The 23708-nt window shown below is 61.1% G+C and overlaps 1 protein-coding gene across 5 annotated transcripts; it reads right to left on the reverse strand.

Annotated features, from left to right (window-relative positions):
- Window positions 1-837: 837 nt before the first annotated feature.
- On the reverse strand, window positions 838-23672 carry NDRG4 (NDRG family member 4). Of its 5 annotated transcripts, XM_083851741.1 has the most exons (17): window positions 23517-23672; window positions 19214-19305; window positions 18666-18710; window positions 9124-9229; window positions 8189-8309; window positions 7908-7970; window positions 7654-7714; window positions 7219-7305; window positions 7029-7085; window positions 6573-6676; window positions 6059-6115; window positions 5920-5971; window positions 5151-5198; window positions 4875-4910; window positions 4629-4680; window positions 4041-4079; window positions 838-3324 (listed from the first exon to the last, which is right to left on the reverse strand). In XM_083851741.1, the coding sequence occupies exons 1-17, from the start codon at window positions 23551-23553 to the stop codon at window positions 3170-3172; spliced, it is 1212 nt and encodes a 403-aa protein (XP_083707867.1). In that variant the 5' UTR covers window positions 23554-23672; the 3' UTR covers window positions 838-3169. The 5 variants fall into 5 exon arrangements, with proteins under 5 accessions (XP_083707867.1, XP_083707868.1, XP_083707869.1 ...); XM_083851742.1 differs by lacking the exon at window positions 4041-4079; XM_083851743.1 differs by lacking the exons at window positions 4041-4079; window positions 4875-4910 and having other exon boundaries at window positions 4629-4703; window positions 5124-5198.
- Window positions 23673-23708: the final 36 nt, after the last annotated feature.

Raw genomic sequence — 23708 nt, forward strand, 5'->3', positions numbered from 1 at the left:
AGGGGAGAGAGAGCAGCAAGAGGGAAGACCCAAGGCTGGAGCAGGCCCAAGGTAGAGCCAAAAGCAGGGAGACAAGCAGACGCCTCCATCCCAGCCAGCCAAGAAGGCTCCCAGGCTGCTAGCTCAGATCTCAGCTCAGTCCCATGGCTTTGGATTCCCACCCCACATGTTTGGGCTCTTCTTCCTGCACCCCAGGCAACCACGGACCATGCAGTGGACCATGCTCTGGGTCTGGGACCAGTCTGGATAAGCCTAGTACAAAGCAGACACTGACTCCCTGGAGCAGAGATGAAGGCTAGGACACAGGGAGGGGATCCTTCCCCAGGAGAGGGTCGTGCACCTGGACAGGGGGAGGTCTGGGATGTTCAGACCTTGATGGGGAGTCATGCAGGCCTGGGGCAGGACTGGGAGGATGGCTGTCCTGTGGACGCCCGATGACCCATCTCCAGACTCATGCAGCCATGGGTCTTCCCTTCCCCAGCGGGCACTCCTTGGATCCAGTTTTGTTGGGTCACAGCTGGCGGCCTTTAGTCTCCATCCACCCCAAACATATGGGGCACTCAGCCTACTGTTGCCCTGATGCCAAAGCACCCCACTGCTCCCCTCCACATACACCCTGGGGTCCTCAGTTCCCCTCCATGTGCTCCCTGGCTCCCCTATCCCAGTTGTGCAGCCCCTAGCCCAATGTGCCCCTACCACAGTGGTGCACCTCCTGGGTGCAGGTCGGTGGCCCCGGTGGTCCTCTTGTCCTCCCTGCACACCAGGTCTCCACAGGCCGGGCTGGGAAGAGCTTGGACGTTTCCCCCTGCTGTTAGGCCAGCATATGACAAGAGCACAGCAGGTTCTTACTGTCTTTATTATTATTATTTTGATACAGTAAATCCTCTCTACAGTGACAGGTTAGTTAAATCTGGTTTACATATTGCCATCTTGTGTGAGTACTGTGGCCTCGACACCACTGTGACAAAACCAGGTTGCGCTCAGACAGAGAAAAGGGGGAAATCCATTAAATTCTGCTGTGACCAGGAAAAGAGGAAAACCAACAAAAATCAAAGGAACGAACCACAGGGAAAACTGAACCAACCAACAAAACCCAGGTGGGAAACCAAAGGCAAGCATGACCAGACCACCTCAAAGGGAACCACACGGCACCGCTTGTACGAGAAAACATGGAGAACAAACCCAAAAGGTCAGGGACCGGGTAACCCCATATATATAATATGTATAGGCATTTATATATATATCTTTTGGAAGGACACGCTGAGAAAACAGGTGATCACAGCGGTATCTACAGTAAAAAGGATCTACTTAGCTTTCAGAGTCACACCGAGAAGGAAGCACACGGCAGAACAAATGGGGGGGAAAATGGGGACATTGGCCACATTCAGGGTGGCCAGTCATTATAGGGGTGCTGACCAGGGTGCAGGCCTCAGGGCCAGGAGCCCTTGAACACCTGCTGGGAGCCCTGGAGGCCCTTGATGGGGGGGGAACAAGGTGTGGGGCCAGGGCCTGCAGGGGGAGTGCTTCAAGGGCGCTGTGTGGAACCTGCTCCCTGTGGGGCTGCACAGCCCAACACCACTGTCCCTGCACCCACTGGGATGCTGCTCACCCAAATGATGGCCCCTGGTGGACCCTCCATGGGTCTCTGCTGCCACCCTGCGCAGGGGCTACCCAAAAAGTCCCAAGCTCCTCTTGCCAGAACGGGGAGCTCCCTCACCCTGCGTACAAGAAGAGCTGGGCTCTGCTGCCCCGGGATGGGCCGGGGGCAGCAGCCGAGGCCAGGCGGCCGATGGCAGGGTTACACGATGACGGGGCTCTCCGTGCCGAGTGCAAGGTCAAATCCACCTGGAGCCGGTGGCTGGATGGGGCCCTGCAGCTCGTGGGGAGCCAAGCCCTTGAGAGATGGCCTGCTCAGTGCACAGGTAGTGTGGGAGGAACTGATGTGGGTATGGGGGCGTGTGGGGTGGACTGGCCTGCTCCGTGGACCCCTGTGGACAAAGCCGGACACGGGGCTGCTCCTCATGTCCCATGGGTCACGCCGCACAGCTGGCATGCTGAGGCTGGGGTGCCCTGCAGGGCAGAGGGTGCTGGGGGCTTCCTGGGGCGAGGGGTGTCTCATCCTATTGCTAATGGCTCTGCTGCAGTGACACCTATGGGCTGTGGTGAAACTGGAGGAGGGATTCCAGAATCTTTTGCCTCACAATGTCCCCAGACACAGCAGCCTCCGAGCCCTGGTGGCCTCAGCCCAAGCTAAAGTGAGACTGCCAGAGTGGCAGGGAACGGGCAAGCCAAGGCGCAGAGACTGCCTGCCCCTGGGTGCGTTTTTGCTGACAGGCAGTGATCGTCATTCTTGCAACAACAGCAGGAGTGGAGAAGGGATGCCCATGACCCCCCTTCTGCCCTGATGTCTCCTGGAGCAGAGCAAGACAGGACCTCTCCCCCTGCTCTGGGGCAGCCCTCGGGATGCGTGGCGAGGATGAGGGTACAGTGCGGTGTGTGATTTCTCATGATGGCCACCTTGTGCCAGGTCTTGCCTGTGTCAGGGAATCCCCTGTGACCCCCACGGAATGGCCGGCAGGGAGATGCATGGGAGCCGCTGCCCCAGGAAGGGCAGAGTGATATCCCTGCAGGCGTCTGACAAATCCACCCCCCACCAAGTGCCCAGGCATGCCGCAGGCAGAGCCAGTGCCGTTCCCAGGCCCTGGCTTCCTTCTAGCCTGGCCACCCATCGGATCGCCTTGGCAGACCAACCTACCTCCAGGGTGCTTCTGTGTCCCACTGTTCTGCCCATGTACGGCTGTCCTGTTCCATCCCACCATCCTGCCCCCATCCCACCACCCTGACCCTGCTCACCCGTCCTGGCCACATCCCTCCACCACCCTCCCTCCCAAGCCAGGGCCAAGCCGGTGCTGGGGAGGGTGAGGACTGAGGCAGAGCCACGTGTGACTGCTGGGCTAAGCCAGGACCCAGAGCTTGGAGGTGACAACGCAAAGCCCCTCTCCTTCTCTGGTGCCCAGCGATGGGGGGGGAGGCCAACAGCAAAGAAGATGAATCAACCCCAAGGGAGCGAGGGCCCTGGCAGAGGTCGTCTGCGGGGCGGGTGGGTGCTGGCGGGATGCTGACGGATGGGAGATGGCTCTGGAGGAAACGGCGGCGGTGGCCGTGGGCCTCAGCACGATACCTCCATGGTGTGGTTGATCTGCCCCATGGCCTCGGTGCTCTCCGAGTGGGTACAGGCACGTGGGCGGGCGCCATCCACCGAGCTGGCGCTGGTGAGGGAGGCTGTGCGGGAGCGTGCCAGGCGGGTCATGCTGGCGGATGGCACTGCACGGGCACAGAGAGAGGGCCTGGGTGCTCAGCTCCCTCCGAAGTCCAGAAGGAACAGAGCTGACATTACCTCACGCAAGCAAAGCCACCGGTGGGGACACAGGTCCCACTCCCCAATGCAAACGGCCCCCGGCGCAAGCTTGCAGCATGCAGTGCTACAACATGAGAAGCTCCAGGCTGACAAAAGGATGGTGGGCAGGAATGGGGTGCCCTGGGGCAGGCTGCACACCAGGCACAGCTGGTAAAGCTCCTGGGCAGGTGGCCACCAGGAAGGAGGCCACAGGAAGCCCCAGCCGCTATGCTCCAGAGAGGGTGTAAGTGGGGATGGGAGCTCTGGCTCCCCAGGGTGTCTGGGGGAGGTGAGGCCCTCCTCCAGCCAGCGTGGCACAGTTCCTGTTCATCTGGAAGAGGGCATGGTGGGCATGCTGCTGGGACCGTGCCTGCATGGGGATACTTCTCTGAATGCCATTTCTCAGCTCTCAGCCCTGGCTCAGGGTGTGAGGCAGAGCGTGGGGACAGCCCATCATCTCGAGCAAAGCAGAGCGAGACAGAAGATGCCTGGCTGGGAAAGGCCAGCTCTGTACCCAGACTGCTCCCAAAGGTGCCCGGGCAGCTTGGGGACACCAGCCAGCAGGAGTGACCTGCCATGGGGGCTCAGGGCCAGGAGGGCACCATGCAGCGGTGGGCACGGGCCGAGCAGCACTGAGCGGTACCTGCGCCTCCACTCAGCCTCCGATCCTTCAGGTGGGCGACTGGCGGGGCGGGAGCAGGACAGGGGCAGGGAGGGCAGAGAAAGAATGTCAGCCATGCTGGTGGCTCCGTGGGGCCAGGAGTCCCCACCTGGCCCCACAAATGTGTGCACACAGAGCTGTAGGTGTGCACACAGACCTGCACACACGCATGTGCACGGGGACCTTCACACGCACACACACGTGTTGATCTGTACACATGGACCTACGCCCACGGGAACTCTCCACACCCATGTGCAAACACAGCCCCTGCTCATGCATCCACACACACATATGTACGTACGCATACACAGAGACCCTGCTCATACACTTACGTACACACACACAGCCCTTGCACGCACATTAGTGTGCACACGGAGCCTGCATACTCCACACCCCTAGCACACGGACGGGCATCTTGTACAGCCACACATAATGCTACAGATGCATGTGCAGCCCTCTGTCAGGGCACGCACAGGTGCCAGGCTCTTCTGCGGCAGGGGCTGCACACACACGCACACGCATGTGCACGCACACGCCCAGGCCAGCCCTGTGCCCAGCCCTGGCACTCACTGTAGCCCATGCCTTGCAGGAAGTACTTGAAGGCTTCAGTCAGCTTGCCGGGCTGCAGGGAGAGAGCAGGAGGAGCTGAGGCAGCAGCAGGGCTGAGATCCCCACCCAGGCCCAAGCCACCTCCTCTATCCCCCACACAGGACTCCTGTGCCCACGTCAGCCCATTCCCTGCTAGCCAGGGACAGCACCAGTCCATGCCTCAGGGCCCAGTATACTCAGTTGACTGAGAAAACTGGGGAGGCTCACCTGTGTGACCTGGGGCAGCCCACCAGAATCTGCCATCTGCAGAGAGAAGGTCCTGGTTAGTTTGGGGGGACGCCTTTTCTCCCCACCCTGTCCTCTGGTAACCACTGGCAGGATGCTACTGCCAAGGCCACCCTGCTCTCCCCACTCACCCCAGCCCCACAGCCAGGACAAACCTGTGACAGGGAGATGGGGACACCCCACAATGCTGGGGCACAGGGCAACAGGCACTGCACATGCAGTGCGAGCCACCCTGCTGCCCCTCTGCCACCCGCTTACCTTCAGGAAGGTGGTGTTGGTGGGATCCAGCTTGGAGTTACACTCCACCTGTGGGTGAGAGGGATGGTATGAGCACCCTGGGGTGCCCTGCGCCTGGCAGAAGTTGCCCACGGATACCACCACTGATCCCCGACATTGCGACTGGCACATCCCACAGCAGGCAGGGTGCTAGGCGAGCCCTGAGCCCCCCGCGCCACCACCGCCTGCTGTGCGACATAAGGGACCTTCCACTTGCCAGGCAGTGTCTGGGCAGGATGGAACATCCCCACCTTGAGGTGGGGGCTGGAGAGGGAGGGGTGTCTCATGAGGCCTCCGTGTGTGCCCACATGTCTACAGGCACGTGTACATGTGCTGGAGGAGAGTGTGCACACGCACAGTTACACACATGTACAAGCACGGCCACCTGCACAGTACTTGCAGCTGATTGTGCAAATGTTGACAACCACGCGGGCACGTGCAAGCACACACGTGCACAAGCAGCCATTTGGGTGCATGGGGCCCAGGATGGAGTATGCCTGTGTACCAACACACCCACATGTTCACGTGAGAAGGTCTGGGCGCATGTGGGAAGGGGGGGCTTCCCAGGTACGTGCAAGAATGGCTGGGCACACAGATGCATGTGCACATGTGCCCCCCTGAACAGGCAGGTTTGCACTTGAGAGCGCTCCTGCACATGGGAGTTTCCGTACGTCTGAGCAGGCAGTGTACATGAGCGTGCCCACACATGGGCACCATCCATGCAGGCATCACGCCCCACGCCCTTACTCACCACCCCTTCTTCAGCAGGCGCGTTGTCCCCCACCACCAGCATCACGGGGCAGCTGGAAATCAGAAGAAAGGGCACGGTCAGGGCTTGTGCTGGGCTCCACCGCCCTGCATCCCTTGTGCTGTGCCAGAGCGACTCTTACCGCAGAGTCTTGGCGTTGGGCACAGTCCCAGGCCGGTTGATGTCCAGGTCCCTGCGGCTGGCAGAGAAGAAAGAGAGCCAGTGTGACCCCTTAGGCAGGGTTCGATGCCTACGATGCCATTGACATCGTAGCACAGAGCTGGGGCACCGCTCTGGGAGTGGCTCTGGAAAGCGTCTCTCAGCCCCAGCGTCCCAGCACCCTGTGATCCCTGCTGCACCCCTGTGCCCTGAGCAGAGCCCACGCCATGGGATGCAGCACTCAGTGGAGCAGCAACTCCCTTCTTAGGAACACTTGGGCAATATCTCTGTCCCCTTCCCTAGGCTCTAACACAGCTACTACCACTCCAGCACCCCTGGCCAGCACCGGTGGCCAGCACTGCTCTGCAGCCTGCCTGCATCAGAGGGTGACAGCAGCACCCCGTGCGGCTGAGGTACCCGTTGCACACTGGGGCCACCCACCATTGCTGCAGTTCATCAGCATGGCAAAGATGGCCACGCTGCCTGGCATTACTCACCTGTTGTACATGTTGAGGAATAGCTGGAGGTTGAACTGGTTCACCACGCTGCCAATCTGCTGCCGGTAACTCTGCACCAGCTCTGTGTTGTTCACCAGCTCCTCCTGCACCAACAGGGGACAGAAATCAGGGCGGAGGCTGCTAGGTGCCTTGCCCACTGACGGAGCAGAGCAAGAGGATGCTGGGCACTGTGTCTGGGCACGGCCACACTGTGGGCAGCGTGCCTGGGCAGGACACAGGTGTGAGTCGCACACGGCATCAGTTGGCGCTGAGCCCTGGATCAAGCAGGAGGCACGCAAGCAGGACTTCTCCAACCTCATCCCTGGGTATGGGTCAGGCCCAGTGGCACCACAGCACCCAGCACAGGGGGCAGGGCACAGCCACGTGGCTAGGATGCTGGGCAGGGGGGCACTGTGGGGGACAGTGCAGGCGGAAGGCAGGGCAGGCCGCCCTTACCTGGCTGAAGAGGTGCGACAGGACTGTGTCCGGCAGCGTGCTGGTGAGGCCTGAGAGCTGTGGAGAGAACACATCGAGTTATTGTCCCACCGTGGCTGGCTCCTGCCCTGGCACTGCAGGGTGGCACAGGATGGCGACTCCAAGCCCCAGGGAGCCACCAGGGCTTGGAGGGGTTTGGGGCCATGCCCACCTTGGCAGCTGCCCAGTCAATCCAGCCTTTGCCGTTGGGGTCGATGTTCATGAGGACCAGCCCTTCAACCAGGTCAGGGAAGATGAGCTGCACCAAGCAAGAGGGGTGATGCTCAGCGGGAAGGGGCAACAAGCCCACCAGCACCACTGCCCACCATGTGGGCACCACAGCCAGGCCAGGGACATCCCCGGGAGTCCTGGGATCAATGGCAGCGCAGGGCCCAGGGGGCTGACGTGGCGGGACGGGAGACCTGGCTCAGCTGCAGCAGGCACAGGACTGCCCTGCCACCGTGACCACAGCACGGCCATCCTGGCCTGCCCCTCTCTCCAGGAGCCTTTGCAGTGGCACAGCACGCCCGGGCCGTCAGCTCCTGCTCTTCCCCAGGCCCCAGGCTGGCAGGAGGCACAGGTGACTCCATCCCAGCCCCAGGCTCACCGCAAACTTGGCCAGCACGTAGGCTCCTGCCCCAACGCCGATCCCGATCACATACTTGAACCTGGAAAGCAGAGAGGCGCACATGGGGAAACAGTGGGCTCCAGCGCAGGTTCCCCAGGGCACCCCTCTGCCTTCAATGAGTCCAGGATGGGGCACAAAAGGACGTGCAGGGTGCCAGCTAACGGGGGTAAGTCCTCCAGCCCCAGTCCCAGCCGCAGGCCCTGCCCAGCCCGCTCAGAGGAGAGGTGACTCACCCGAAATGCTGCACCACGCTGGGTAACATGGCAGCCAGCTGGTCCATGGACGGGTACTGGTACCTGCAGCACGGGGAGGCACGGGGAGGTGGTTGCGGGGCCTGCGTGGAGCGGGGAAACACCACCCGCCTGCTCACCCACCAACCACCACGTCACCAGCCCCGGGCTTTGACATGGCCTAGAGGGGCCCGCGGGCAGGCGATTGCCCGGGCAGTGACATCCCAGCGGGCAGGGAGGTGACATCCCATCAGGCGCAGCAAGTCCCCAGGGCTGGCACCTACCCCTGCGGGAACTGCGAGGCTCCTGCCTGTTGTCCTGGCGCATCCACGTGGCACACCACAAAGTGCTTCGTGATCTCCTGCATGTCCTCATAGTTGAAGAAGGTGTTGAAGCAAAGCTTGTCTGTCAAAGGGCAGGCAGTGATCAGAGACCAAACACCCCGGCACGAGGGCCTGGTGGGCCAGGGGAGCATGGAGAGAGGTCACTGCTGTCCCACTGCCCCTCGCCCCGGAGCTGAAGTGCCACCAAAGCCCTTCCATACCCTTCCCTCTGTGCTCCTGGCCCACAGCAGAGACCAGGGCCACTGTTAGCAAGGATTGTGACCCTTATGGGGATGGGAGACATGGGGAGGGACGGACGCAGCCAGGAGGATGAGAAGTTTGGGACTTGCCTCGGGGCTCTGCATCAGAACCGTCGGTCTGCCCAGCACTGCAGGGCCGGGGCTGCAGGGCCCCAGCAGCAGCCACGCTGCTCCAGTCGAACAGGGCTTGGCCATCTGCCCCGTGCCAGCTTCAGAGGGGAAAGGGGCACCCGAAATGGGAGAGGTGGCTTCTTCATCCCAGGCCAATCACTTCCTAGTTTATAAGCCCAGACCCCTTGCTGAGGACTGGGATCTGCCCCAGCCCCGCACAGGCCGGTGAAGCACGAGGCTGCTCTCGGTCAGGCAGTGTTCTGTGCTCCCCCTTGGCAGCTGTAGGTTGAGCAGCCCAGGATATTACCTGCCCTGTCCAAAATCCCCAGAAAGAGTTCAGGCAAACATAGGATTTAAGAAAGGAGGCCAAAGCCTCCCAGCTCTCTTGGATGCCACAGAAACCCTCCATATTGTGAGGGAGCCCTTGGCACCTCGGCGCCAAGCCAGGGGCTTTGGCTGACGTCCCAGCCGCCGGCTTGCTCCCGCCCTCCCCTGCTCCCCGTCCTCCCGGAGGCCAGCACTCACGGTTGAGGCCCACGTCATGGTACGTCAGGATGGCCGGGCGATTCCCCTTGGGTGAGCCCCGAATGACCACATGCAGCAGCCCGTAGGGTGTCTCGATGTCGTGTTCCTGGGGGACAGGGAGAGATGGAGTGACGCTGGTCCTGCCCCAGACACCTCCTCCTGTCCCACCATCCCTGCCCAGAGCCGGGAGGGAGGGGAAGGCAGCTGACTCAGCACCCAGATCCAACCCTGCATGGCATCCACACAGGCTGTTAGTGCTGACCTGGGGGCTCCTGCAGACACCTGGGGGCTTCTGGCTTTCCACGGGCAGGTGGCCACAAGGCCAAAGCCCCAGAAATGCCTTCCCCGTGGGGATCACCTGTGAGCAAGCAAGTGCCTGCTGGACAGCCCCGTACACTACACGCAGCCCCGTACACTACACACTGCACTTGATCTTAGCCAAAAGGCTGAGAAGCGATGCCTCCAATGTGGCCCCCATGCCCAGAGCAAGCAGGGATGAGAACCCCCAGGCTGGGACCTGCTGACATCTGGCGCAGGATGGGCCCCCTGGGTGCACAGGGGGCGGGGGAGCAGCTGCCTCAGGAAAGCCCCAGGCTCCAGGCAGCCTCGAGTCCTGGCTGGCAGCAGAGGGCAAAGCAAGCAAGCCACTACAAACACCCGGCCTCCACTGCCTTGCCCCAGGGTGGGGTTTTCCCAAGCTGGATGCAGCTATATCTATTTAATAGCATCTGCATATTTAATAGCAGCCCTTGGATGGTCCCTCTGCAGACTCAAACACCTCTTCTTGGCTTCTCATGGGACCCACGTGCCAGCTACACCCTTGCCTTCAACGTGGTCATAAGCAGATTTCACCCACATAGCTCGGGATCCCCCAACTTGGCAGTGGCTATGAACAGTCTGTACGAACCCAGCCCAGCTTCTTCCAACAGGGAAACTGAGGCACAGGAGACTGCCCAGGAGGCAGTGGCTGGCAAAGGTGCAGCCATGCCCCAGAAAGGGGATATGAGAAAGTTGGGGCATCAAGGATGGCACAGGAGAGTTGAGATGGGACAGGAGGATCACAGGATGGGAAGGTTTGGGATGGTGTGGGATCATGGAGTAAAAATGGAGTGCTTGGGATGGGATAGGAAGATTTAGGATTTGACAGGTGTATCATGTACGGGAGCACAGGATGGTATCAAGGGATAGAGGTTTGGGGTGGGATGGGAAGGGATCACAGGATGGGACAGGAGGTCTTAGAGGACCTGAGACCAGGAGAGTTTTGGTAACAGGATGAGAGAGAACAGCACGGCCCAGCTGGCCTGGATTCACTGTGCTTGGCGCAAACAGGCTGAGGTCAGACCTCAAACACCACCCGAGGAAATGCTGCATCCTGAGCCCCAAATGACAGCTAAAATAACCTCAAAACCCACTGGTCTGAAATGGCTGTGCCCCCATACAGGGACCAGGACTGCCCCGTGCCTCAGTTTCCCTGACTGGGAAAGCAGTGCTGCCTTCCAGGGGACGGGGGTGAGAGTGGGGGTTGTTGCTGAGCCAGCTCCTACCTGTCCATCCTCTGACCCCCATCCAGCCTTGCTGAGGAGGAGGAGGGAGCAGGGAGGAGCTCATTGTCATGGCACTGTTTCAGGGCACAGGTGACCTCCAGCCCCCACATGCTGCTGTCAGGGCTTCTCACAGCGAATGTGTACGGGTGCCACTGTCCTGGGCCTGCAAGGTCACACTGCTCTAGCTTCATCCTGATGCTCAATCCCTGACAGGCTGCGGGCCCTGAGGTTCCAGCCTCACCTTCGTGGCCAGCATCCCAAGGGAAACTGAGGCTGTGAGCCTGGGTGCTGGCCAAAGGACCAGGGGTCCCCTCCAGATGCCCGTGCCTGCCAGCCAGCCCGGTGGCAATGACCTCAAAGCTGGGATGCAGCGGGCCCAGGAGCATCACGTCCCAAGTGGGGCCAGGCAGGGGATGCTGGCACAGTGCCTGATGCAGAGCGGTCCTCACTGCAGGCACCGGCAACCCCTGCGGATGGGAAGGTGCGAGGAGAGTGGGCCCCTCCACACCCACGTGGGTGCTCCCACAGGCCACGCACCGCCAAGGACTCTGAAGGACACGGGCCTCCGGCAGGCGGGAGGAACAGCCTGAGGACGGGTACTCCTCCCTGCAGTGCCTCCCCTCGCCAAGGGCAGCCATACCCACGGGCACGCGGCACTCGAGGGCGGCTCAAGGGCTCCTCAGAGATGATGCTCGGCTCCCCAAGAGTGCCCCAACCCCACCCCTCAGCCACAGCCATCCCTCTACTCCCCAGGGTCGAGCTGGGTATTGCTTCTCTCCCCACCCACCTCTGCAGGTGATGAGCAGGCAACAGACAGGGAAATCAAGGCAGAGGAAAGGCTTGGCCCAAGGTGACCGAGTAGGAGGTGTCCTTGTGGTCTGATCCTGAGCACAGGGCTTCCTCCCTCCCACCCACATGGCCATGGTTCCCTTACAGCTCAGTCTGTGATACCAACCCAAAAATCACAAGCCTAAGGTAGCAGCTTCTTCCCTAGGGCTGTGACCCCCATCTGTGAGCCCAGGCACATCCCTGACCGTGGCACAGCCTCTGCAGCATCGCTGGGTACCACAGCCCTGCCCTTTGCTGCAGGCACATTTGCTCTCACTCAGGGGAGAGGCTAGGGAGGAGGGGATGAAGCCAGGATGAAGGGGGGGCATGGACAATCCTGGGCCACAGCACCCATAGGTGCCTGGGAGAGCCCAGTCCCTGTGTGGGGCTGGGTAACTGCAAGGCTCTCACTCGCCCACTGCAGTGCTCCCACCTGCTCACCGCTCCTCTGCACTGCAGCACCACCCCTCCACACCAGCCTTTTGCCACCAGGTGTTGCAGTCACTGCGGAGGCTGGAAAACATCCCAGACGTCCAAAATGTCCAGAGATCATCTCTCTATAGTCCTCCTGTCTCCCCTGTCCCCGCTGTGCCCTGGGTGGGAGTCAGCAGGGCCCCCTGCCCACAGTCAGCCCAGTGCAGCCCACAGCTGCAGGCACTGCGCTCGCTCAGCACAGCCGGGTGCACCATCTCCGCCAGGCCTGGGGAGGACACGCTCAAGGACAATGCAGCCCCGAAACCTGCGTCACATCAGGGATGCAGCAGTGCTGTAGCTGGGGGAAGGAAGGGCTCCCCGGCGGCAGCTGCCCCCACACCAACATCTGCCTGGTGCACAGCAAGCTCCACTTGGTGCAAACGCCCAGCCTCAGCCAGTAGGAGAGAAACTGGGGCAAAACCCGCTCGGAAGGGAGGGTAGCAGGGGGACGGTGGTACCTACCCCATCCCAGCACTCGGGCATGGTGAGGAGCCGGGCAGGCAAGGATGTGCAGGCAGGGCAGACTGTGCACAGGGTCCTGGCGCAGGGCACGGTGCTGCAGCAGGCTGGGGTGAAGCAGAGCTCTGTGCTAGCTCAGCCCCTTGCCTCGATTTATAGCGGAGCCCCAGCCCTGCGCTAAGCCCTCCCTCTCCCTTCCCCCTCGGCGCAAGGCGCAGCCCCAGCAGGTTTGGCCTCCATTGCAGGCGAGTGCTGCGATGCAGCCGGCACTCGGCCATTGGCTGCCACAGGAATTATTCATGCTCCAATTGGCCCCAAATACCCTTGTTTATGAAGAAAAACGCCTGGCGCCGTGCGGTACCCGCTCCATCTTCCCTCCTTTGGCAGACTGAGACAGGTACAGGCGCCCAGACGGGGCTGTGCTGACACCCCCCACAACGCACACAGCATTGTCAGGGCAGAGCCCAGCACCCCTCACCTACCCCCAGACATGCATGCACACGTGGCTCTGTGCCATGCACAAACATGCAGAGTCATGCTCGAGCCTGCAACCACCCAGGCCAGAGCCCTGCAGTAGCGCACACACACAGGGAAGCTGGCACACACCCACAAACAGACATTGCAGGTGGTGCTTCCATGTATGCACATGACCGCGCACATACGTGCACAGGAACATATACAAACACGGACACACAGGGACCAGGCAAAACTGTGTGACTCCATGCCCCATGTGTCTGGGGCAAGCACGTGCCCCACAAATAAATTTGGACAAATAAATGTGGTGACTCCTACTGAAACCCACGCAAGGTTACAGGACAACACGCATGCCCACGGTTACACGATGAACTGCATACATGCAGAACCTCGTGCCCGTGTGAGAACACAGATGAATGCTTCCCCATTACCTTACCCGGGAACATAAGAAGGCCTGCAGTCAAGGCAGGAATATGCACATATGCAATGAAGGGCGCACACGGTACATTTGCGTGGACATGGAGCATGTTACAGGACATGCTAGCACAGACACAAATCCCCCCAACCTTGCCTGGTGCAGGATGCTGGCACACAGTGGGAACACAGGACTCAATTTAGCCTGACATCACTGAAGGCAGGTAAATAAGCCAGGAGGAACAACAACCCAGCAGCCCTGATGGGAAGGACTCCACCCCTGGGCCAATGCATGCAGCATGTGCACACACATGCACGTGTCCCTCTGTGTGCATGTGCGGTTTGCTTCTGCCATGATTCCAAGAGGCTTCACAAGAGGACAAGCCCATCTGCCCACGAGTCTTGTCCAGCAATAGAAGCCCAGGCTTCCCTGTGTATCCGCAGCATCACCCACTGGGCTTGCTCCTGTTGAGTCTCTGATGTGGAACAACAGATCCGAGCCACTTTGCCCTGCGAACATCTCTTTCCTCCACCCGAAGTGGAGAGGATGGACAAGTGGGAGAAGGACAGATGGACAGGCAGTGGGACAGCACCCACCTTGCCTCCAACAAACCAGGCTAACAAGGAAACTTTCCACTGCACTGTTTTGTCCTGCAGGGAGCCCTGACACAAATCCCGCAGAGATGACCCCTCTGTTAATGAAGGACCACATGTGAGGGGGAAGCCCAGGTCCTGAGTGACTTCTAGCACAGGAACTAAGCTATTCACAGGTCTGTGTGCCATTTTGCCAGCTGAACGCACATAAGTCTAGCAGCCTCATGGGATTCATCCCAGGGTACTCAGAAAGCTGGCTGATATTATTGAGACCCCTCTCTATTACTCTTCAATGGTCTTGGGAATACAGAGAGGTCCCAGTCAACTGGAAGCTGGAAAAGGTTGTCCCTGTTTTCAAGAAGGGTAAGAAAGAAGGCCCTAGCAGTCTCACTCCAGTGACTGGTAAAATGATGGCAAAGATTATGCTGAGAGTTATTGAAAAACACTTGAATGACAATGCAGTCAGTGGTCACAGCCAGCATGGGTTCATGAGGGGAAAGTCCTACTTAACTAACTTCGTTTCCTTGTATGACAAGGTTACCTACATGGTGGACTAAGAGTAGCCAGTAGATGTGACTTTTTTGGATTTTAGCAAAGCTTTTGGAACTGTCTCTTATAATACCCTTCTAGACAAAATGTCCAGCATACAGCTAGAGAAGTACAAATAGGACGGGTGAGCAACTGGCTGATGGGGCAGGCTCAAAGGGTTATAGAAATGGGGTTACATCAGGCTGGCAGCCAGTCAGTAGTGGGGTTCCCCAGGACTCCATTTCAGGGCCAGTTCTCTTCAGTGTTTTTATGAGTGACCTGGACACAGGAGCCAAATCCACACTAAGTCAGTTTGCAGAGGATACTAAATTAGGAGGTGTTGACTGCCTCAGGGCACAGAGGGCTTGCCAAGAGATCTTGACAGACTAGAGGGCTGGGAAATCACCAGCCACGCCAAATTTAATGAGCATGTGCCAGATTCTGCACCTGGGATGGGGCAACCCTGGCTGTATGGACAGTCTGGAGGATGAGAGGCTGGAGAGCGGCCACGGAAAGGGATCTGGGGGTTCTGGCCGACAGCCACTTGAAGCAGTGTGCCCTGGCAGCCCAAAGGGTCAGTCGTGTCCTAGGGTGCCTCAGGCACAGCACTGCTGGCTGGTGAGGGAAGGGATGGTCCTGCTCTGCTCTGCACTGCTGTGGCCTCACCTTGAAAACTGTGTGCAGGTTTGGGCACCAAAATATAAGAAGGATATTAAAATATATGTGTCCAAAGAAGTGCAACGAAGATGGTGAAGGGTCCAAAGGGCAATGACGTAGGAGCAGCTGAGGTCCCTTGGTTTGCTCAGCCCAGGGCAGAGCAGGCCGAGGGGAGGCCTCATGGCGGCCTGCAGCTCCCTCACGAGGGGAGCGGAGGGGCAGGCGCTGAGCTCTGCTCTCTGGGACAGCGACAGGACCCGAGGGCACGGCATGGAGCTGGGACAGGGGAGGGTCGGATCCAATACGAGGAAAAGGTTCTCCACTGAGAGTGTGGCCGGGCACCAGAAAAGGCTCCCTAGGAAAGTGGTCATGGCACCAACCCTGATGGCGTTCAAGAAGTATCTCTGCATTGGGTTTATGTGGCAAGGTGTTGGTGGCAATGAGGGGTGGCTTCCGTGAGAACAGCCCAGCAGCTGCCCGGTGTTAGAGTACAGCCAGCTCCAGAGCGACAGCCCACCAGCTCTACTGGTTGTGTCTCAGGAGCGCACGCTGGAGAAAGGGAAAAACCTGCTGCACAAGAGCAGCTGGGAGAGAAATGAGAGAGAAGCAGCCCTGCAGCCCCCAAGGTGAGTGCAGCAGGAGGGCAGGAGGTGCTCCAGGCACGCAGCACAAGTTCCCCTGAGGCCCGTGGCGAGGCCCCTGGTGGAGCAGGCTGTCCCCCTGCAGCCCACGGGGTATGATGGTGGAGCAGATCCTCACGCTGCAGCACCTGGAAGAGCCCACGGTGGATGTGGCCTGAAAGAGACTGCAGCCCATGGAGAGCCCCAGCAGGAGCAGGCTCCATGCCAGGATTGCAGCCTGTGGAGAGGAGCCCACACAGGTGCAGGTGATCTGGCTCACCCTGTCTGTATTTTCTCCCCTTGCGCTTTTGAGGAGCAGCGGTGAGAGAGCAGCGTGGTGGAGCTTAGCTGCCTACCAGTGTTCAACCACCACAGTTCAGACAACGCTGTCAGACATTCAGTTTAATTTCTAGGTAGTCCTGTGTGGAGCCAGGAGTTGGACTTGATGATTCTGGTGGGTCCCTTCTGACTTGAAATATTCTGTGGTTTTGCTTTCATCAGCGCCACTGTCTGTAGAGCCAAAGAGCGCAAGCAGTTGCAGCCATGAAGAGCAAGCAGAGCAGATTGCACAGCAACCTGCACCCAGCCAGCCCACAGCATTGCAAAAATAACCCTGGAACTGCGGTGAAGCCGATACAGAGACTGGCAGGCCCAGGGATGCCTACTCCTGGGGATTTCAGGGGTCGGTTATGGCTGCCCTGCCATGGGTACATCTGGGGGCTGCCTGCACAGGGCCCAGCAGCACATCATTAGCAGCCACCTGTGCTGCCCTTCTCCACCAGACATTTTGGCCATGGTGCTGACAAAGCCCCAGCTTTGCAGCAGCCTCCAGGATATGGCATGAGCCAGGGGAAGGGACTGTTGCTGCATGGCATAACAGAGGGCAGAAGCACTGGGAGACAGAGAGCCCCTAGGAAAAACCGAGAGATGAAGAAGTGGGTGAACTGGTGAAAAAAGGCAGGAAGATGGCAAAACAGAGGAGAGAAGGGGAGGAAAAGTCAAAGCAAAGGGAGGCACGATTGCAAAAGGGCAGCAGGGAGACAGGAGGGCTGACCAAGGCTGGCACTGTTTAAATGGCCTCAGATAGCACCGCTAGCCCTTTGGCTACTAGCCACCCCAGCCAGCAGGCAGACCAGACCTCCAGCAGGGGCCAGATCACCCAGGCCCTGAGGCAGAGACACCTGCCCTGACCCCCTTTGCCCCAGCCCCACTGGCTTTCCTCTGGCTGATAGTGGCACTGCAGGACCCCTACTCCCTCCGCTGCCCCTGAGCCAGATGAGAGCATCTCAACAATGCAACAGCAACTGGCTCTGGGGTGGAGAATAGGGACAGCAAAGACCTAAGCTGGGGGCCGGAATGAATAACCCCAAGGGGAAGAGACTAGAAAATGGAGTAAGTTCTCCCCAAAGAAGGGCAGCCTCTGTCTGCCCCAGCCTTTGCAAGGACCCAGCCTGCAAAGTACCAGGCTGGGGGAAAGCAAGAGCTGTCCCAGCACAGCCTGGGAAGCTCATCCCATCACCATCCTCACAGGCTCTTGGAGGGGAACCAAGATGGTGCAGGGCCCAGCTGGCTTGGGAAGAGCCACCTTTATCCTTTCCCAGTTAGCTTTTCAATGTAACAAGGGTGCAGTGCTGTGGCATTCACCATGCCCCTGGCACCGCCACCTCCTTCTCACTCCTCACCCTTGCTGTGGTGATACCAGAACTTTCCCACCTTCTCTGTGAATCACACCAGCATATCCCAGCATCCTGATGAAACTCTTTACTCTCTGCCCAGCTGTGCCCTGCTGCTCGCACAGGTGATGGAGGCTGAGTGGGCCAGCACCAAAAGCATGGGAAGTAGGTCTGCCAAAACAGAGACCTAAGCTCTCTAGCCCCTCTGCCAGGATGAATGAAATCAGCTTTAGCTTCTCCTCACAGGCGCTGGTGTTTCAGCATCAGAGCTGGGAGGACACAGCCAGCACTGCCTGAGCCCACCCTCCTCGCAGTCCCGGCCATACACATACCTCAGCCTGAGGCTGGTCACTGGTGTCCCCCAAGATGCTCCACTGCAGGGAGCTGAGAGAGGACAGATACCTGCCCCATGACAGCAGGTATCCCCTCTTCCAACAGGGGAAACAGAGGAAGGGCAGCCCAGCATCTTGGCTCTGCTCCCACAGTGCCAGGGTCAAGATGGCAGTGGGAGGCTGATTGCAAAGCTCTCTGCTGAATGCTTGGCTCTCCAGAGCGTGACCGCCCCCAGGGACTCATGGCTACCAGCCTCCCTCTGCCTGGCAGCCCCAAGGCCCTCCACCGGGCTCCTCTGTAGAGGTGAAACCGAGGCGCGAGGCGGGCAGGCCCCACACTGTGAGTGGGGCAGAGCCGCGGGTTGGTGCAGCGCTGCCCAGCGTGGCTGCTGCCTGGGACGAGGGCTGCCTGCAGCAGCTCGCAGGCCAGGCGAGTGGAGGGGCCCCGGTCCCCGGGAGAGGCGGGCAGGATGAGGGGCAGGCAATGCCCTGGCACTCCAAAAGAGAAAGAGACTTTCAACCACCCTCATGTAACCGGGGAGCTGGCATCGCCCGGGGAACCATTGCCATGGCAATGGCAGAGGGGCTGGAAAAGCAGCTCGGTTTTGCTTCTTTCAAAAAGGTTTTGTCCCCGGCCTGTTGCCAAGTGCCCACCAGACACATCTGACTGCCAGCGCTGAGGGCAGCAGCCAGCATCCCCAGGGGCTCTGCCAGGCAGGCTGCAAAGCCGTGGCCCTATCCCCTTCCTACAGGGACCATGACACGCAGCCCCATGCACAGACACCAAGCGGCCACCACCGGCAAGCTGGGGCCAGGGCAGCCAACAACACCCATCCCCAGGGCCCGCTCAGTGCCCCGCACTGATCCACCACGCTGGCCTGTGGGCCCCCAAGCCCAGGGGCAGGAGGCACCTCCTGCCCCCCCCCCCCCCGCAGCTGGTCCTACCTTCCAGTCTGTGTCCACGGCAGAGAGGAAGACATCTGAGCTCTCCTGGGGGAGAAAGGCAGCCGTTAGGGACCGAGGCACTGACCTGCTGCCCCTCGCACTCCCTCTGCCCACCTGGCACACAAAGCCCCCCGGCACCACAAGGACCCTCTGCGGGGGCAGCAGGGGGCTGGTGCACAGGGCTGTGGGGTCACCCCTGCATGCAAAGTGGCCGTGCGGGCACACGCCCAAACGCATGCAGACACATCTACAACAACTGCACATACACGCACTGTGTTACCGTGTGTGCAAAACCTCCCCACGTCATCACACCAAAACAAAAGCCGTGCTCATTCACACACACGCATCCAATATCAATCTGTGCGCAAACACGCCCCCAATACCAGCATAACTGCACACACCCCCCATCCCCCAGTACCAACACGTGCCCCAGCGTTACCACCCCACAGCTCCCCAGCACGATGTGCAAGGGGAGCTGGGGTTGCACCAGCACCCCCATCCCAGCACCCCACGCATGAAGCCAGAGCCAGAGCCATCTCCCAACTCACCAGCTCAGTATCCTGGCCCCGCAGCAGTGGCTTCTCCTCGGTGAAGCGCAGCTCATGCAGCCCTGCCATGGTCATCTCCTGCAGCAGCAGCCCTGCCCGGGGTGAGGGAGATGTCAGTGCCCTGCAGGGTCCTGCCTCCGCTTTCTCCTAGGTCTCCCTGAGCCTTTCCGCCCATGGAGAGGGTTCCCAGAAAGCCAAATCAGCTTCAGTCCCCCTGGCCACCAGGGTCCTGGTGTGCTGCCTCGTCCAGGGGCTGCAGCGAGTCCCCCCGCTGGGGGCTGGGAGTCGGACAGAAGGCCGGCAGCATCTGGTGGAGCTCAGCTCCCACTCCTGTCCAGTTCTACCAGTTAAGAACAGGCTTGTCTCCAGGTCTGCCTCAGGCAAACTGGGAGAGCACCCTGGTCTGCCCATGCTGGTTACCCCTGCAAGCCCTTAGCCCAGGGCGAAAATGGTCCGATTCACACTCCAGCTTCCAGCATCAGCCAGAGCAAGAAAAGTCAGTGTTTTGGCTAGTTTTAGGGCACAGACAGAGAAGGGTAGGACTGAGGGAGATCTCCCTGCACAGCCAGACTGAGGGGTGAGGTTTCTCAGCCATGCTGGGAGGCAGAGGGTTGCTCTGAGCAGCTGGCACGGCCCCAGCAGGGAGCAGAGAGAAGCCTGAAGCTTGTATTGCAGCGATGGGAGGAAAGCACGCGCAGAGCCTGTACCCCCACAGCCTCCTCGCCTGCAGAGCAGGTCCTGGCCAGCTGGCAGCTCAGCCCCAGGGCTTGCAGGGACAGACTTCACTGCAGAGCCCTTGCTCAGCAGAGGCGTGGGACTGCCCTGCTGATCAGGGCACTAGGAGTTTGCACGCCCCAGCACTGGCATCTCCAAAATACCCCCAAAACCAAGCCCAGCTCAGAAAGCAAAGCAGAGCGAGGGGATACTCGCATCCCCCCCCATAGCTGACTGCACATGGAAGGTGAAGGACACCACATGGGAGAATAGGGATGAGGACAACCCCAGATCCCGTGCACACGCAGGGTGGGTAACCAGCAGGTCCCAGAGCGAGGGCAGTGTCCCTGCTCAGCGTCAGGCACAGCCCCCCCAGCATTAACCTCACTGCTTTCCCCCCCGCCCCGCTCCCGCTACCTCTTTCCAGATGCCAAGCCTCCAGATGAGTTCCTGCTCCAAACATCCAGCTCCCCACGCTGCCTCCCCATGGCTACTGGGGAGAGTACGGGGTTATGCTAGCACCAAGCAGACACAGCTCCTGCTCCATCCCCAGCCTCAGCCAGACCTCCTCCATGCTTTGCCCACCTCCAAACCTGGGGCAGCCAAGGCTGGAGATGCAGAAATGCAGGGCGAGAGCATCACAAGGCGCGTTCACCCCTGCCCCAGCTACCTGGAACATGGGAGCTGGTTGTGAGCTCCCCTCCAAAACCGTTTTTTTCTAATCCAATGGTGTTTTCAGTTGAAAAGCAGGCAAGCTCTGCCACCTGGCTGCTCTCTGCAGAAACCGCGCTTTGCCTTGCTCTTTCGGGGCCATCCAACAAACCAGGAGAGTTTTGAGGGCGAAACGCCGGCACGAAGCCTCCTCGGATACCCAGGGCTCCAAGTGCCGGGAGTCCGTGTGCCCCTGGCCAGCAGCAAGGGTCCCACCGTGCTGGGGCCTCCGCAGCGGGGACAGAGGGCTGCCGACAGCCCCTCGGAGCTGCATGTCCGGGTGCATTGCTCAAAGCCAGGCTGCTGCTGGTGATGTAGCTTCATGTCAGAGCCAGCCTGCTCCTGCAGCCCGCCAGCACGGCCGAGAGGACGCAGAGCCTGTGCCGGCTCCAGCCTAGCAGCCCGGCGCCCAATCTCAGGAAGGGAGGGTTAAAAAGTTGGGGAAAATCAGCCTCACCAGTAGCTGGGTCTGGAAGAGAGCGGAGTGCCACACGCTGACTGCACCGACACGCTGCACAGCCACAGCCCTGGGGTGACCGGGGCCAGCACTTAGCGTACGGTTAATGCCTTCGTTAATTAAAGCCTCCAGCTGATATCGGAGGGAGGGCGGCCGAGCAATGAGGAAAGGCCCCGTGATCTTGCCTGGGCGGTGGGGGGAAAACCAGCCCATGAGGGACACCAACCAGCATCCCCAGCGCGGAAGGGACAGCCACCGAAAGTGGCGCTGGGCCTGGGAGCAGAGGAGGGAGTGAAATGCCAGCCCCGAAGGGGATCTCTGTTCTGTGACAGGGAGGCCCACGGGTGCAGCAGCCCGCCCGCAGGATCACAGCCATGCTGCTGGCTTCCATGGGTGCCTGGCTGCTGCGGCCAGCCCACAGCCACCCTCGCCCCTGCTCCCCAAGCGCAGAAGCGGGGCAGTGAACAGTGTCACCCAGCTCGGCTGGGCCACCGTCACTGCAGAGGGCTGGCGAGGAAGCCAAGGGTGTGAGACACATCAGCCACAGGCCATCGGCTGCCCCGCTGCCGGCCCCAGTCAGGCCAGTGGAGAGGCTGCAGGGGTCGGCCCAGCGCTGTGACGGCTGAGGTGCTCTGCAGTGAAGCCATGGGGCACAAGCACTCCCGTCACATGCTGGGGTGATGGGGCTGGAAATGCCGCATGAAGATGGCCGGGGAGATGCCAACATGGCTGGCCACAAAGCCTTTTCCCTTCAGCTCATCCCGATGCTCCCCAGCAGCACCTATCCCCAGCGTGCCGCCCCAGGTGCTCTTGCTCTGCCTTCCTAGAGCAGCGCCACCATGTCTTGGGCCAGGCTGGGACCTGTCTCCTTCCCTAATCCCAAACCAGTCCCAAACAAAGCACGTTATTCTTCACTTGCATATCCAAACAAGAGCCGAGGAGCAGGACCTCCGCGAGCTGGTGCTCCTCTGAGGACAGTGCTGCAACGCGGGGTGCGCTCCGTACATACCCCTAGGCCGTCACAGAGCAGCGGTGTAAGCAATTCCATTTACCTCTTTTCAACGGGCCAGACGTGCCTAGCCGGCAGCCACACATCCCAGGCTGTTGTAGCACACTAGCACGAGCTCTCACAAAGTCCCAGCCCTGCCCCTGCGTCTTCCAGGGATGAGCCCAAACTGAGTAGCAGGAAAGGAAGAAAAACTTTGTCCTGCAGGGCAGGAGAAGGGCTCCCAGTGGGAAGGGGAGGGGGTGAGGGACAGAGGAGGCAGGTGCAGGTCACCGCCATGCCCAGCAGCGCCCAGCTCTGGCAGGGCTCTTGCAGACAGCCCCATGGGCTCTGCCCTGGCATCTACTGTGTGGATGCAGATGGAAACAGCCACGTTGGCTTACCTTCCCTGGGGATCCGCAGCCCAATGGTTGCTTATTGGAGGAGAACCAGCTTATGGCAAGGAAATGCATTACTGTTATCATTATTATTATCACCGTGACGAGGCTGTGGGAAGGGTTTAACACCAGGCGGCATGCAGCCAGAAGGCAGGGGACCCTTGGATGACGCACTGGCCCCACAAGAGCCCCCCCGTTGCAGCCCTGCGTCCTGTCCGGCGCGGCTGCGGCACCCCTGCGATGCCGGCGCGGCTCCTCCGGGCTAACCGGGCAGCGCAAATCCAGAGCAGCGAGGGCTGGCCCCTGCCAGGCCCCCAAGCAAAAGCCACCTCCAGCGAGGCAGGGAGAGGGAGGAAGGGGACCGCAGCCCGGCCCCAGGCGGGGAAGCGCTTCCCCAGCACCTCCTGCTGAGCGGCGCTGCTGAGGAGAACCCCGGCACCCCGCGGCCGCCTCCCTCCTGCCCCGCCGATGCAGGACGAACCCCTCGGCCCGCTGCCTCCCCCGGGGCACGGCCCCGCAGCCCAGCCACCCACGGCCGCCGCCCGGCGGCCCACCCGCGCTGCGGGGCTGAGCGGGGAGCGCAGGAACCCGCGGGCCCCGATCTGCCGGCCCAGGGGAGCCGGGGATGCGCCCCCCGGGCTGGGGGCCGCGGTGGCGGGGGGGGGGGGCTCTGCCCCCCGTGCCCCCCTCGGTACCCCCCGGCACCTGCCGCAGCCCTCACGCCTCGCCCAGGAGCCGCCTCCCGCACCCAAAAAACGTCGCTCGTGTGCGTGCCCCCTTCAGCAGCCCCCCGGGGGGGGGGGGGGGTCCCGGCTGCCGGGCGGGGGCTGGAGGCCCCTCAGCCCCCCGCCCCATCTCCCCAGCGGCCGCCTTCCCCCCGCCTCGCCGTGCCCCAACCCGGCCCCTGCCGGCCCCCAGCTCCCCACGGCCACCGCAGCCCCCCGGGGGCACGGCGAGGGGCGGCAGCGCGGAGCCCAGCCCCAGAGCCGGGGATGCGGCAGCGCCAGAGCGGCGGCCCCGGGCCGAGCCGGGCCGTACCTGTCAGCAGCTCGATCTTGTGCCGGAGCACCTTCATGCCGGGCCGGCGGCCCCGGCGCGGGGAGCGAGCGGAGCCGGTGCCGGTGCCGGTGCCGGTGGCGGAGCCGGAGCCGGAGCGCACGGGGCGGCGCAGGGGCGCGGCTGGGCACGGCCCCGGCGGGCCGGTTCCTCCCCTCGGCGGGGCCGGAGAGG

Source organism: Anser anser, assembly GCF_964211835.1.
Source record: "Anser anser genome assembly, chromosome: 11".
In the NCBI taxonomy this organism is placed as follows: domain Eukaryota; kingdom Metazoa; phylum Chordata; class Aves; order Anseriformes; family Anatidae; genus Anser; species Anser anser.